Source organism: Trachemys scripta, chromosome 5 (assembly GCF_013100865.1).
Source record: "Trachemys scripta elegans isolate TJP31775 chromosome 5, CAS_Tse_1.0, whole genome shotgun sequence".
Lineage (NCBI taxonomy): Eukaryota > Metazoa > Chordata > Testudines > Emydidae > Trachemys > Trachemys scripta.
Genome location: NC_048302.1, coordinates 12,030,210 through 12,043,234, shown reverse-complemented (window position 1 = coordinate 12,043,234; position 13,025 = coordinate 12,030,210). Strand labels below are relative to the sequence as shown.

Below are 13,025 nucleotides of genomic sequence, written 5' to 3'. Positions count from 1 at the left end.
TTTAGCAAGGATGCCACATGCTACTAACACAATCTACTCAAGTTTGTATTTCTCCAGCTGTTGATGTCTGCATGTTAGGTGGGTCCGCTTTTTAGTTGCACACTTTTTTAACACAAGGCCGTTTAAGTGCTTCTAGTTTTTTGCTTGCTTGTCTTATAAATCATATTTCTTCGTCTCTCCACTAGTCCTTTCCTCTCTTCAGTATGCATTTTTCTTTCTTGTAGCAAGTGACACCATTCATATCTTACAGTTTGGTTTTTCCCACAAGGAAACGCTCTTTTTTTTTTTTTTTTTTTTGTCAGCCTATGGAAAAATTCCTAGATGTAACTCCTGCCAGTACTGGAAAAACAGCCTGTAGGAAATGGGATCTTAGCTCAAGGATAAGTAAAGTTCGGCTTAAAGATCTTTGGTGACTTGAGGTCAGGGTCACCTCAGTTGGAGTCGGGAGGTGCAAACTAGAAACTGCAGCTCCCTGAACCAACAAGTCTTGCTTATACTTAAGTGTGGATGGATGGGAGATTGGAGTCCCTACTGCTGCTTCCTCTTAGGGGTTCCCCTGGGGAAGGGCAACTTCAGCTTCCACTGGGGATTTTACAGGAGGCTGGCAGTGGAAGATGTGGAGGAGGGGAGACGCTGAATCTGCACCTTGCCCTGCTGACCAGGGTCGTGTCACCATGGCCCTCCTCACTTTTTGGGTAAGCCTGGCCCTTTGCTGGTTCCCTGTGAGGAAGGGAGGTTTTGGTAGCATTGTGATACCCCCATAACCTCTCCCTGGCAGTCTCTAATGCAGTGAGCCTGCCACGGTGGGGATATTGTTACATTCACACAAGAAGCAGTTGCAGTGGTGCTGATTGCATGAAACGGTGGATTGTCTTGCTTGTCTTTGGGACAGTCCGTGCAGCAATACTGTTTTTTTGTCAGAGAAATGTGGTCAGGTCCATACAAGCTGCATCTGTTATGCCGTTCTGGGAGTCCTGAAGCGCCCATGACACATTGCCCAGCAGTCGTCTTGTATTGAGAGGCCTTTGGGTAACTTCTAAAAACAGGACAGTGCATGCTGGGATGGAGTTCATAGGGTCAGCTCAACTGGTAGAGATACAATGCTTGCAGCTTCCCATCCATGCTCTGAAGAAGCCAGTGCAGAGAGTGCTCATTTGAGCCTGGCCTGAACTGAAGACCTTGTCCCAGAGTTTGACACCAATGCTTATAAAATGTCTTGAAAGACTGTGGTGTGTGGACGTGAAACTTGCAAAGTGTTGCAAGCTCAAGGTGTTGGAGCCTATATTCTGCCTCGGGCAGGTGGCCAAAAGGAGCTGAAGATGTGCGTCATCTATACCTGGCAGCTGTATTCAGTCAGGATTGTGAGAAGCTCACATCACATCCCATCAGCTACAGGCACTTCCTTAGGCTCTGATACGCAGATCTAAAGTTTAACAGACCAGTGAGTGAAGACTTTGTAGCTTGTTGTGCCAAGTGAAGATAGAAAAAATAAGCCTGAATTTGACTGGTGGTGTGTTTCATCATTAAAGACCCAGGATAATTAGGAGTGATAGCTGCTTATATCAGGGCTGGATGTTGCCCTTTACCTCCTGCTCTCAAGTTGTCTTATCTATGAAGAAACTCAAGGAATTGTGACTCTCTTGGAAAAAAAAGAGACATGAGGAGTTAACCTGAAGATGACACTTGCCCTCCATACAGTGTTCCTTTAAAAGAATTTTCGAGATCTAAGAACCTATTTGTGGCTATCTGTTCAAACTATTTTCATGCTCCTTTAGGGTCAGTTCTCATGAGAGTCTGAATTCAGGAGTCCGGTTTCTTGTGCGCTTAGTATTTCCAACACCTGTTGCCCCTAAATTTCCAGAAGTAGCTGGTGATTTAGCCACATGGCTGTTACTGAAAGTCAAGAGAAAGGACTTGTGTAGCTTCCTCCCCTGCAGTGTTTTGAAAATGTAGGGAATTAGGGTTAAATCTTTCCCCTGATATCCAGTGGGTTGGGATGGGAATGAGTGTGAAGGTGTTGGGAGCTGTGCATCCTATAAAATCAGCAGCTGTGCATGCAAAGTGCACTAGCTGCTGTGTTACAAAATGCAGAGTGATGTGCTAGCAGGATCAGGCGTTCAGTCCCCATTAAAAAGGATTCATAAACGTAAAATCGGATAAATGTACAGCCATAAACATTAAAAACAGGAGTTCACACTTGAGCTTTAGAGTAAATGGTTGTTTTATGGTCCCTTGTTTTCCAGCTGTGACTGTTGGCTGATCTTTAACACTGAGGTTAGCCAACTAAAGATTGAACTACTTGCATTTCATTTTGTTGGAAGGTGAAAGCCTTTCTGCCTGAAACAGAAATGCCAAGGTTAAACCTATTTATTTTTCACAGCGGTTAGTACAATGTCTGGACTTAGTTTCTGGCTAAAGTAAGTCATTATAACATCGCAAGTAGCGATGCCATAGTTACAGCTGAGATGGGTACAGTTCTACATCTCAGAAACAGAAGGTGATACAGAATATGGCCTTTTCTTTAGGGTCACTTCCTTCCCCGCTGAATTCAGTGGGACTTTGGCCCCTAAGACCAGGATCACAGAGCCCCTTTTGAAAAGTTTCAATTGGAGGAAACATAGTGCAGTTACTGTGATGCTGCGTTTGATCTGAAGGACCCTCGTAGCAATATGAGCGGTAGCTGGAAGGGCAGGTTTTGTTTTTTTGTTTTTTTTTTTGGAGCCCCTCTGCTCTGGAGTTCACTTATCCCATTGGATTAACAGTTTTCTACCAATGTACTTCAATCGTAAATCAAGAGTGGATGTTTTCCTGAAAGATCTGCTCAGGTTCAAACAGGAATTAATTCAGGGAAATTCTATGGCCTGTGTTATACAGGAGGTCAGCCTGGGTGATCACAGTGGTGCCTTCTGGCCATATAATCTGTGAATCTATTAACCTAAAATACAGCATTCCAGGCATGTTAGTTCAGTCTTGGGCATCTCATAAGAAAGATCCCACCAAATTTTGTGATGTGGACAGATATCTATTGGTGAGTAGCTGGAAATGGCCTGACTCAGTCCATGTGTGGCCCAGTCGAGATTTGGAGCTAGAAATCCAGATGTTAGTTCATCAACAGGACCATCTTTTTTTGCCAGTGCAGTCAACAGAAAATGGAATTACACCTTCAGCAAATAGCCTTCCCCATAGCAGCACAGCACAGCACAACCCGGCTCCAAAACTCTTCTGAATACTCTCAAATGTGTTTAAAACAGCTTGGAACATTGTTTTAAATAAAGCAATTGGCAAGTTTCTAGGTCCCCCCCGCAAAGTTTTCTTTTTTGTTTTTGTTTTTTAAACTTGAAGCCACTCGTGTAGTGGCCTCTGTGACCATATGACATGGCTGCAGACACTGCCAAGATTTGGAGATCATATGACAAGAAGAAAAGCTCCTTGGACAATGAGAAATCAATCCCAACATCTCCCTGTATGCTGCTGCATCCAACGAGCAGCCCAAACTACCCAGCCCAATAGCAATGGGTAGGTGGTAAATGTGGGATACAGCAATTGTGCCCGACCCATGAGTATTTCCATCTTTGAAGGTATGTGAACTTCTTCAAAGCTGTTTAGCTCAGCTGTGGGCAATATTGTCTGTTTCATCTCTCATTTAATAATAGGAAAGGACACTCAATAGGAACCTTTTGCTTCAATTCACCCAGCTGTGAGATACCAATTATTGGTTTGAACAAGTTCTATATTTAAAAAAAAAAAAAAAAAAGCCTTCCCGTGTCTTTATTTGATTTCAGATTTGCAAAACTCCCCTCCATGCTTCTCCATGCAGTTCTATTGTTTTCTTTTTAACCCATATGTACATTATGTACATATAAAAAAATGCCCAGAATTGGCAGCCTTCTGTAACTTTTAAAAACTAATGAATCAACTAAATGCAAGAAGAAAAATCACTGGGTTTTAATCACTACAGGATTTAAAGAATCCAGCCTTATTTTGCTTCTCCATTTCCCCTATGCTCTGTGGCAAATATTTCTTTACGTTCTGTTCAAAATGAGGAAGGTGGTTTTCAGAAACACAAAGCAAGGTATATATTGTAGAATAGATGCAAATATGCTGACAGGCAAATTTGATGGATTTTTGCCCCCTATGAAATTTTTTTTATCATGTATCACACATACATAAAGCACAAATCAGATACTTTACTGAAACTTTAGGGGCACCACTAAGGTTGGCATACTGAAACCAGGGAACATTTGAGGCTGCACGTAACTGGTCTCAGACATGTAATTTCCCACCTGACATGTAGGCACTCTGGGAAATTTTTGCATAAGGTTGGCTTGGATGATGGGAGGAAGTTTGCAGGTCTCCTTGCATAGCATCTATCCAAGCTCAGCTGCTTACTACTGTTCTTTAGCCATTCTTGTTCAAAGTAATGCTGAACCCTGTGAATATTGTAATTAAAACGGAATCAGGAAAATAATATATTGAGTCTGTCCATTTACTTTCCTCCCAGTGAGTCCAAACCCTTTTGATTACTTGAAATCTGTCTCAATATGTATCGACAGCCTCATCTTAAAAGGGGAGGTATATGTATGTGCATGCTGTATACACAAGTAAGGTTAATGATGGAGATAAAAAGGAAAGTGAATTGGAACTTCCCTAAGCACTGGAGACCCTCTGATAGGACCTCTAGGAAATCCCTACTGAAAGTCATTTAAATTGATGAAATTTGGGAAGATCAGAATAGCAATTTGCTGGTCCCCATCCTGGATAAGTAAGTTAGGTAGACATGTTCAAGGACCCTGGATTTTGTTTAACTTGCACCACTTCAGTGTCCCGGAAGATATATACTTATTGGAAGATGATACAAATTGTTGCCATAATATCACTTGTGCCCCAGAAGTTTTTAATTGAATTCCTTATCAGAAAAGGGGGGCTTGAGAGCAGTGTTGTTGCCTTAACAAAAGGTGCCAGTGGCTTACCAATCTTGGCACCTGAGTTATATCTCCAGCAGTGCGAAGGTGGCTGAACATCATAACATTAGGAGTAGATTTTCAAAAGAGCTCAGTTCCTAGTTGTGCACCTGAATGGAGTAACCAGATTTTCACAGGGTGCTCAGCTCCCAGCAGCTTCCAGTGAGAACAGTGGGAGCTGCTTGGTACTGATCTCTTTTGGAAGCCTGACTTTTGGATTTTAGTTTGAACAAACCTCCATAAATTAAGAAGCTTATTTTGAGACATATCCCAACCTAGAGTCTGAAAACTTGATTGGGAAATCTCACAGCAACTCTTTGAGATTTTTCTGTAGCTCTACTTCTGGTCATGACTAGAAAAATCTGTGATAAGAGGCTCTCTTGCTGTATGTCAGAACTTCTGGTTCCAGCAGAAGTCACAGAGAAAATATCCTAAAATTTCAGAACCATAAAAAGAGCATACTCAGAAACTGACATGCCTTTCAGATTGAGGGTATATTATATTTGTCGTCAATGTCTCTCTTTGGCTGTTTGATTTCTTTTTCTTCTTCTTGTAGTTATGAATGTTCCTGTGTGTGGGGTTTTTTTAATAAAAAATTTAAGGGTTCTAATAGAATTTTAGAAATGAGTGAAGGTTTGGTTGCGTCTTATTTTTCCAAGTTATTTCCTCCTCTCTGCCGCAGTGTCTGAAAACATAAAGGTTCAATGGGAATAATTGTCCATAAGCTTGTGCACAATTACTATTTGGCTTTGCTGCCTTGAGGTCTGCTAGGTTACTTTACTGACATTTTAAGGCTGAGCAGTGTATATCTTGTCAATTGCTTCTTTGGAAGAAAGGTTAAGTCCACCTATTTAAACTTTTGGCCTCTGTCTTCTGGGTAACTTCAGTCCGCTATCCTATTGATGACAGTGGTTTACACCAAGTTGATGTGCAGATAGTTTTGTCTCTTCTGTTCAGCAATCTCAGAATTAGTCCATGGTTGACAGGGAGGGTCAGTTAACAAGGTAATTGGAAGAAAAGTAATTTCTTCTAACCAGCATCAGCTGTTACTATAGACAAGCTCCCAGTATGCAGTGTTGATTAAACCAGCCGTTCTGTCAGCTTACTTAGAAAGCTTCCTGTTCTCTTAACTGGGGGGGGACTAGTGTAGGAAGGGTTACCTGTCAAACATGTCCAGGAGCAGCGCTCAAACTCTGTTTTTTGTAAGTGCCTTAAACTTTATTTTATTTCTGTTTCATACTGAGGACATGTCTACACTACCCGCCAGAACAGTGGGCAGCAATCGATCCAGCAGGGGTCGATTTATCAACCACTGAGCGCTCTCCCGTCGACTCTGGTACTCCACCAGAAGAAGGAGCGCAAGCGGAGTCGACGGGAGAGCATCAGCTGTCGACTTACCGCAACGAAGACACTGCTGTAAGTAGATCTAAGTATGTTGACTTCAGCTACGCTATTCATGTAGCTGAAGTTGCGTATCTTAGATCGACCCCATGCGGTAGTGTAGACAAGCCCTTAGTGTGGGAATTTTGTGGACCAGATACTATGAATCTTTAGTTTCCTTCTATCCCCTTTGCAACTTTGAACTCCATAAAGCACGCTGTATCTGGCTCTACAATTTTTCCAGTTTGGCCCACTACCCTGCCCTTCTTATGCAGCCCTTTGGAAGGTAATGCTATAGCCAGGCCCTCTGTGTCCTTTTTGCTGGGTTGTAACAGATGCCTTAACTGGTATTGACCTTGTCCTTACAGGCAGTCCAGCCATGACTCATAGAAACCTGACTTCCACCAGTCTGAATGACATCTCTGACAAACCTGACAAAGAGCAGGTAAGCTTCAAATTCTGACTTCATTTGAAGTTGTGCAGGGGGATGTGGGTGGGTGAGTTTGGACCATAAAAATGGAGTGCAAGAGATGGGCAAGAAACAGGTATGTAGATGGGTCAGGTGTTCTGCATGGCTGGCTTACAAAACGCCCCAATTGTAAGTATCAGCCATTTATAAAGCAACAGCTGTGGTATTATCAGGGATGAAGGAACCACTGCTTGCGGTAGTTTGTGGTGTGACGAAGAGATTTGGCAGCCATATTGCTGATTTACTGGTTAAGCAAAGTACGTTGTCCTTTTCCTTGAGAAGTGAATGGATAACATCTAGCTTCTGATTATCTCCAGCTTTCCTCTACATGTTGAAAGGGAGATGCACACTTTCAGCCTAGGTTCCGCAACACACTTTATAGAGGATGGTATGACTTAGAGCTGCTTGTACCACAGGGTGTGCACTCCCATCTGGTGGGTGATGGATTCCTTATCAGTGATCACGTCAAAAATGCACATTTGACCAAAACGGTCTTAAAAGAAACCCAAGCTGATATAAAATAAAAGTTTGATTGGGTAGACCTATGATATCAATGAACATAAAGCCTTTGTTACCAGCCTCCAATAATTTACCTGTTTGAGGTTCTCTGAATGGGACAGTGTTTGTGGTGCCTTTGCATGTGCTAAGGGAATCATACTTACTTCCTTGGTGTGGTGTCTCATCTTTTCAGAGAGTTTAGGGTTTGAACACTTTGAAAGCTAGCGTTTGAATAAATGCTCTGTGCAAATTTCGATTATCCTTTTGTTACAGATTTAAAACCAAGATATTCTCAAGGTGTGACTGTTTCTTTGGTGGCATCTTTTTTTTTCTTCTTCTACACTGTTAAAGGGGCACATGAACACAGTCACTATAAGAAAAATAGTTCAAAATAACTTCAGGTTCTACAACTGCCTTTCAGTGCCCCCAGCCAAATTTTGTGGTTTATGCTATTGCATATTTCTCTGGTGTAAAACAAAAAAATTCTCTCTCTGTTTGCTGGATGGAAGATCCACACAAAAGTGGGGAAATGACTGACTGGAGAAACACCGAAATGGACTATATACAAAAACTGCAGTCAAATGCACGGAGTAGAAAGAATAGAGACACATTTTCCCCTCTAATCTTAGTTTTAATAATCTGTTAATAACTTTCTTGGAAGTAATTTTTAAATTTTTTTAATTTATTTTTATTTTTTTGGGCAAAATATCCAGTTTTGTCAAAGCCAAATTATTTTGTGGAGATAGTTTGGTTTTGTGAGAGAGCAAGATACCCTCGCTGTAGATGGGTTGGGGGTCTGCCTTGGAATCTTTTAGACCCAGGTTCAAGTCCTCGTTTTGCCTGAATCAGAGGAATTGGGGATGAAGAGCTCTGCTGTAATTCAGACAGAGCAAAAACTTAAACCTGAGTCTCCCACATCCCCCACCAGCACCCTAACCACCAGGCTATAGAACGAAAACACAACAGTGTGTTTTCAGAAAGATGCTTTCGTTCCAACATGGAACAAAACCAATTGCAAAACCTCAGAAGTTACCACAGGATGGAATTGCCATCCTCTGTGCTCTGGTTGGTAGTGTCTTTCAAAGTGTGTGTGTGTGTGTGTGCACACATACACTCTCTCTGATTGTAAGGAAGCCTTGATGTATATTGATAGAAAGGAACATGAGGCAAAATCCTGTATTTAACAGGAAAGGCAGCAATGTAATATAGTATAAAATGTTTCGTAATCTGGACCCCATATCCTCAGTAGCAAGCTAGACCTAAACACTGCAACAATTTCCTCAGTTTTATGCAGCAGAAGCATCACTGAATTTTGCATCACTGCAATTTTAGTGGCAACATCAAGCAAATCCAGAAAATAGGGTTTTTTTTAATTGTGTTATTCATTTTTATATTAAATGCCATCAGATCTATTAATACTGTGTTTATTCCCAAAGTGAGATTTGAAATGTGCAGTAGAATTCCGTATGGACAATGACTGTCTGTTTATAGTGAAACACCGCTGGATTTCAACTAACTTGGTCTAAAATGTTTGTTAGTTATTTAGCAGAATCCTGCTAATGAGCTTTTCACAAAAAAACTCTTGCCACATAAGTTGGTCAAAGTTAGCCCAAGAAATCACTTTGGACCCGAACTTTAGTTACTCATTGGCTCATATGCCTACTTTGATAAAATTGGTGAAATTGCGATGATGCGTTGTAACTTTCTTGAGCTAAGCACTTACCAAGCAACCCAGGAAGCTAGGAAATAAGTCATGATTTAATGACAACAGGGTATGTAAAAAGAACTGATTTTCTTGCCTTGACAGCTGAGTAGCTGGCTTTCATTATTTTGGTTCACAAGGCTGTATATTGGAATGTGATTCTACTTAAAAAAGAGGCTCCCCCATTTTTATTGATTTGTTTGTGTGCATTGGAGACCATCCTATCTTTAAACGGTGGTGTACTGAAGTTTGTTGATGGTGTGTGTGTTAGGTCAAGACAGGAAATAACTTGCAAATAAAAAGGGGAAAATTGTGTTTACATGTTTTAAGTGACAAAGTTTTGGACTAGTTTGTGTTCTCTTCTCCTGCCTATTTATCTTTGTATGCAAAGTACAATGATGAGTTAATAGCAAAGTACAATGAGTTAATAGCATAATAAGATTATAACCAGAACTTGGGTTAATCTGTGTTCCAGTAGGCTCTTAGTAAGCAGAAAAACACCTGGGGAGCATTCGAGGATCTGGAAAAACATATACTGTTTGCTCTCTGTTCACAGTGAAGCTGTTTGTTCCTCTGAAGGGTTTTTTTTGTTTTGTTTTGTTTTGTTTTGTTGTTCTTTTTTTCTAAAGGGAATTTAGTGTTGGTGTAAAGTGTTTGAGTGATTGCACTGTGTCCCCAAACAGTCGCTACACATGCTAATGTCTGTCAGTAGCTGCTAGGCTTCATGTGAAAGGCTCCTTATCCAACTACCAATCTCTGGAACCATCAGGTCTCATCTTTTTCCATACTGGGGCCCTGCAGTAGTTCCCTTCCATATCTGGGATGCCCTCCCATTTTAGTAATATAGAAGAACGGGGGTCATGGCCCTCTGACACAGATTTCTGACCCTGACTCCAGGGGTTTGCACCCCTCAGGTTGAGAACCTCTCTGCCTTAAACCATACAATCTCCCTATTTCTCTGAAGTTCTCATTTGGAGAGTGGCTTCTTCCAGGCACCCAAAAATGGAGAGGACCCCTCACTTATTGATGTACACACCACACACTTTTCTAAAATGCTTAGCACTGGCCTAACTCTGTTCCCACGGAAGCCAATGGTAAAATTCCCTTTAACTTTAGTGGGGATGAAGTTTTACCAGCGATAAGTACCACTGTCGATCCCATCTCATTGCTGTATTTTTGTCATGTCATAGTGTAATTTAGTAATCTAACAGCCTAGCTATGTAACTGTGTAATGAAGTGTGTTTGGTTTGTTTGAGTGTTACTTTTGATTCCATCTTCTGATACCAGTATCCGTGGTGTAAATCATCACAGGCATGAATAAGGCATACATGCCTGCCTCTAAAGATGTAAAGAGAAGACCCTGTTCAGGAATGACACTTATTGAAGTCAATAGAACTTAAGCACATGCTTAAAGTTAAGGACATGTTTACGTGCTTTTTTTTTAATTGAGGCCAAAATGTGTAAACCCCACAAGTATTAGATAGTTGCAATAAACCTAACTGTGTTATTTTTATGGTTGGTTGGGATCTAAATGGTTAATTTCCCCTTAGAGAATTATAGACTAACTTTGCACTTTATGCTTATCTTTGGAAAACAAATTGCCTGCATTTATTACCACTGACTTAAAAAAAAAAAAAAATCTTGTCACTAGTTTAGTGTAAATCTGCCCCCCTCTCTCCCAATACAAAATATGCTTTATTGACTGCAGGTTATTGACTCCATGTGATAAGCAGTCAGATTAGACCTGTATCAAAGAACAGGTTGCTCCATAAATAGTGGTGGGGTTAGGAAATTTCCTTTGCATAATACTTTATCCAAGGTCTCTTTCTTGTACTTGGAATAAGATGACATGGCATTGTCATGAGAAGCAGATATAGCCGATAATAAAATCATGTGGAAAGCCTGAAGCGATAAAGCCCTGTGCTGGGTTTCTAAGATAGAGAAAAGAGGAATGTCTAGTTTAAGTTTAAAATCATACGTTTCACTCATTTTCCTGCACGTAACTCATCGAAAACGGATGATTTTGAAGTCGTAGTAACAACAAGAATAAGTAAGGTCTGTTGCCAAAATGGTGAGTTCGCAGAAAAGCTGAACTGTGGATCTTAACTGCACACAAAGAACACCTTGAATTTAGATCTTACGTTTCCCCCACAGACACACACGACATCATATATATTGTGTGTGTACGTATCTCAAACCTGTATATTTGCAGATGTTGCTGCGGCTGTGATTATGGTTTTAGGCCGCACTGTGTAGCGGCTTATCTGCTGAAGGAAGTCTCTTGTGACAATGCAGAGTCTGCCCCTGTCAGGGGAAAGGTGTTTTATGTTGTCATCCGGCCATGGGTAAAAGGTGTCCCATCATTTGGCATTTCTCGCTTTTTACAAGGGGAGTGTCAAACTCCCCATGATCATAACCAGGCTAAAATTGTGAAACAGTCTAATTTGCTGCACGCAGGCCCTCACATGGTTGTATTTGCAGTGTAGAAAGGGCCGTATTGCCTCCCTCTCCCATTTTTCTTTTCTTCCTATTATAGCTGAGCCACAGGAATGGGAATGTCTGTATCCTGCTAGAAGGAAATAACTACTCCACATCTCCCCGTCAGGTGCAGGGTGCTGTTCGCTTGCATAGCTTTTTAAGGCCAGAACGCCCCATTGTGATAATCTCGTCCGACGACCTGCATAACAGAAGTCATAGAATGTCTTCCATTGTTTTCTACATCCAGCCTGTAACTTCTGGCTGAACCAGAGCATATTTCTTTTAGAAAAACATCCAGTCTTGATTTAGTCTTCAGCGAGCACTTATTAGGGCACTGGAAGCCTCAGTGCATTGCCAGTGGGCTAGAGGGTCTTTCGCCTCTAGATCATCTGCTCAAAGCCAGCCCAACTCAATAGGGAATGCAGGTTGTTTCCATCTGTTGGATGTTTGGTGACCCCTATGTGAGATGAGTTTGGTGGGGCTCAGTTCCAGCTCCTGTATCTCAAAATCTGCTGGCGCCCTCAGCAGAAAGGTCAAGAACTGTATGAGCATGCTAGCGGATGTATCTCTTGAGCTCTAAAGGAAGTCCTTTCTCCTCCTTCCCCAGATCTGGGTTGGGACAGTTTGGCAAGGTAGTGTGGGTGGGAAGTTTGCTCTGCTACTGCCTTGTAGATAAACAAACGGCTTCTTTTGCCCGGGCTGCTAATCCAACTCCTTTCACCAACACTAAATACACACCGGTTTTTTAAATTAAACTGTATGGTGAGCTGCAGGTGGCTTGTAAGCATGAAAATTAGTTCATTAAATAATCAACATTCCCCCCACCCCCGCGGCAGTGAAAAGCTGACTTATTGTGCCTTGTTAAATTTAGATTGCACAAATAACTGCAAACTGATTCTGCATTATGAGCTTCTTTCAGAAGTGATCATGGTCCTGAGTCAGTCACACCTCTCCACTAGAACCTATTGCTGCCGATTATTAACCTGAACTTAAATGAATCACACAAAATGCTATTTTTAAGCACGATTTATCAGTTTTACTTTTTTCCCTGGCAAATCTATAAAAGATAATTAAAGAGGAGGCGAGTTCCATTTTTAGTATGTGCTGTTGTTGACAGAACACCCATTGCTTCCCTCCTGATGTCGGAGCTTACACAAATCATTTGCCTTCATTTATCTTGTTTCAAAAGACACCAGCTGTGGGCAACATAGCAATCATTTATGGTTAGCCCAACAAGCAAAGGCCCTAGTGCTTTTGGACACATTTTGTTTTTCTTTTCTGTTTTCCAATTTATAAATAAAAGTCCGAAGTGATGTTCTATGTGCCCCAAGAGCAGAGCTTAGTGGTGGGGGAGTCTTCAGACTATATGGGAAGGGAGAGAGACTATTTCTTGTCTTTAACACCATATCGCAGTTGCACCAGTGTAAGGGACATAATTAACATTTTGAGTACTGTCAAAAAATACAAGCCTCGCAAATTAACTTGGATAGCTCCTTGCAGGGTTTGTTCTAGAAAATGCAGGTGAATTCTTTTGGAA

General features: G+C 41.4%; 1 protein-coding gene across 6 annotated transcripts in view; it reads left to right on the top strand.

Moving 5' to 3' along the window:
* The window catches only part of SLC4A4 (solute carrier family 4 member 4), a 250,479-nt gene that overhangs the window by 134,456 nt on the left and 102,998 nt on the right, over positions 1-13,025 (top strand). For all 6 annotated transcript variants that reach the window (XM_034771668.1, XM_034771667.1, XM_034771665.1 and 3 more), the window contains one exon: positions 6,710-6,786. In XM_034771668.1, coding sequence (XP_034627559.1) covers positions 6,710-6,786 — 77 coding nt within the window. The remainder of the gene's footprint in view (positions 1-6,709; positions 6,787-13,025) is intronic.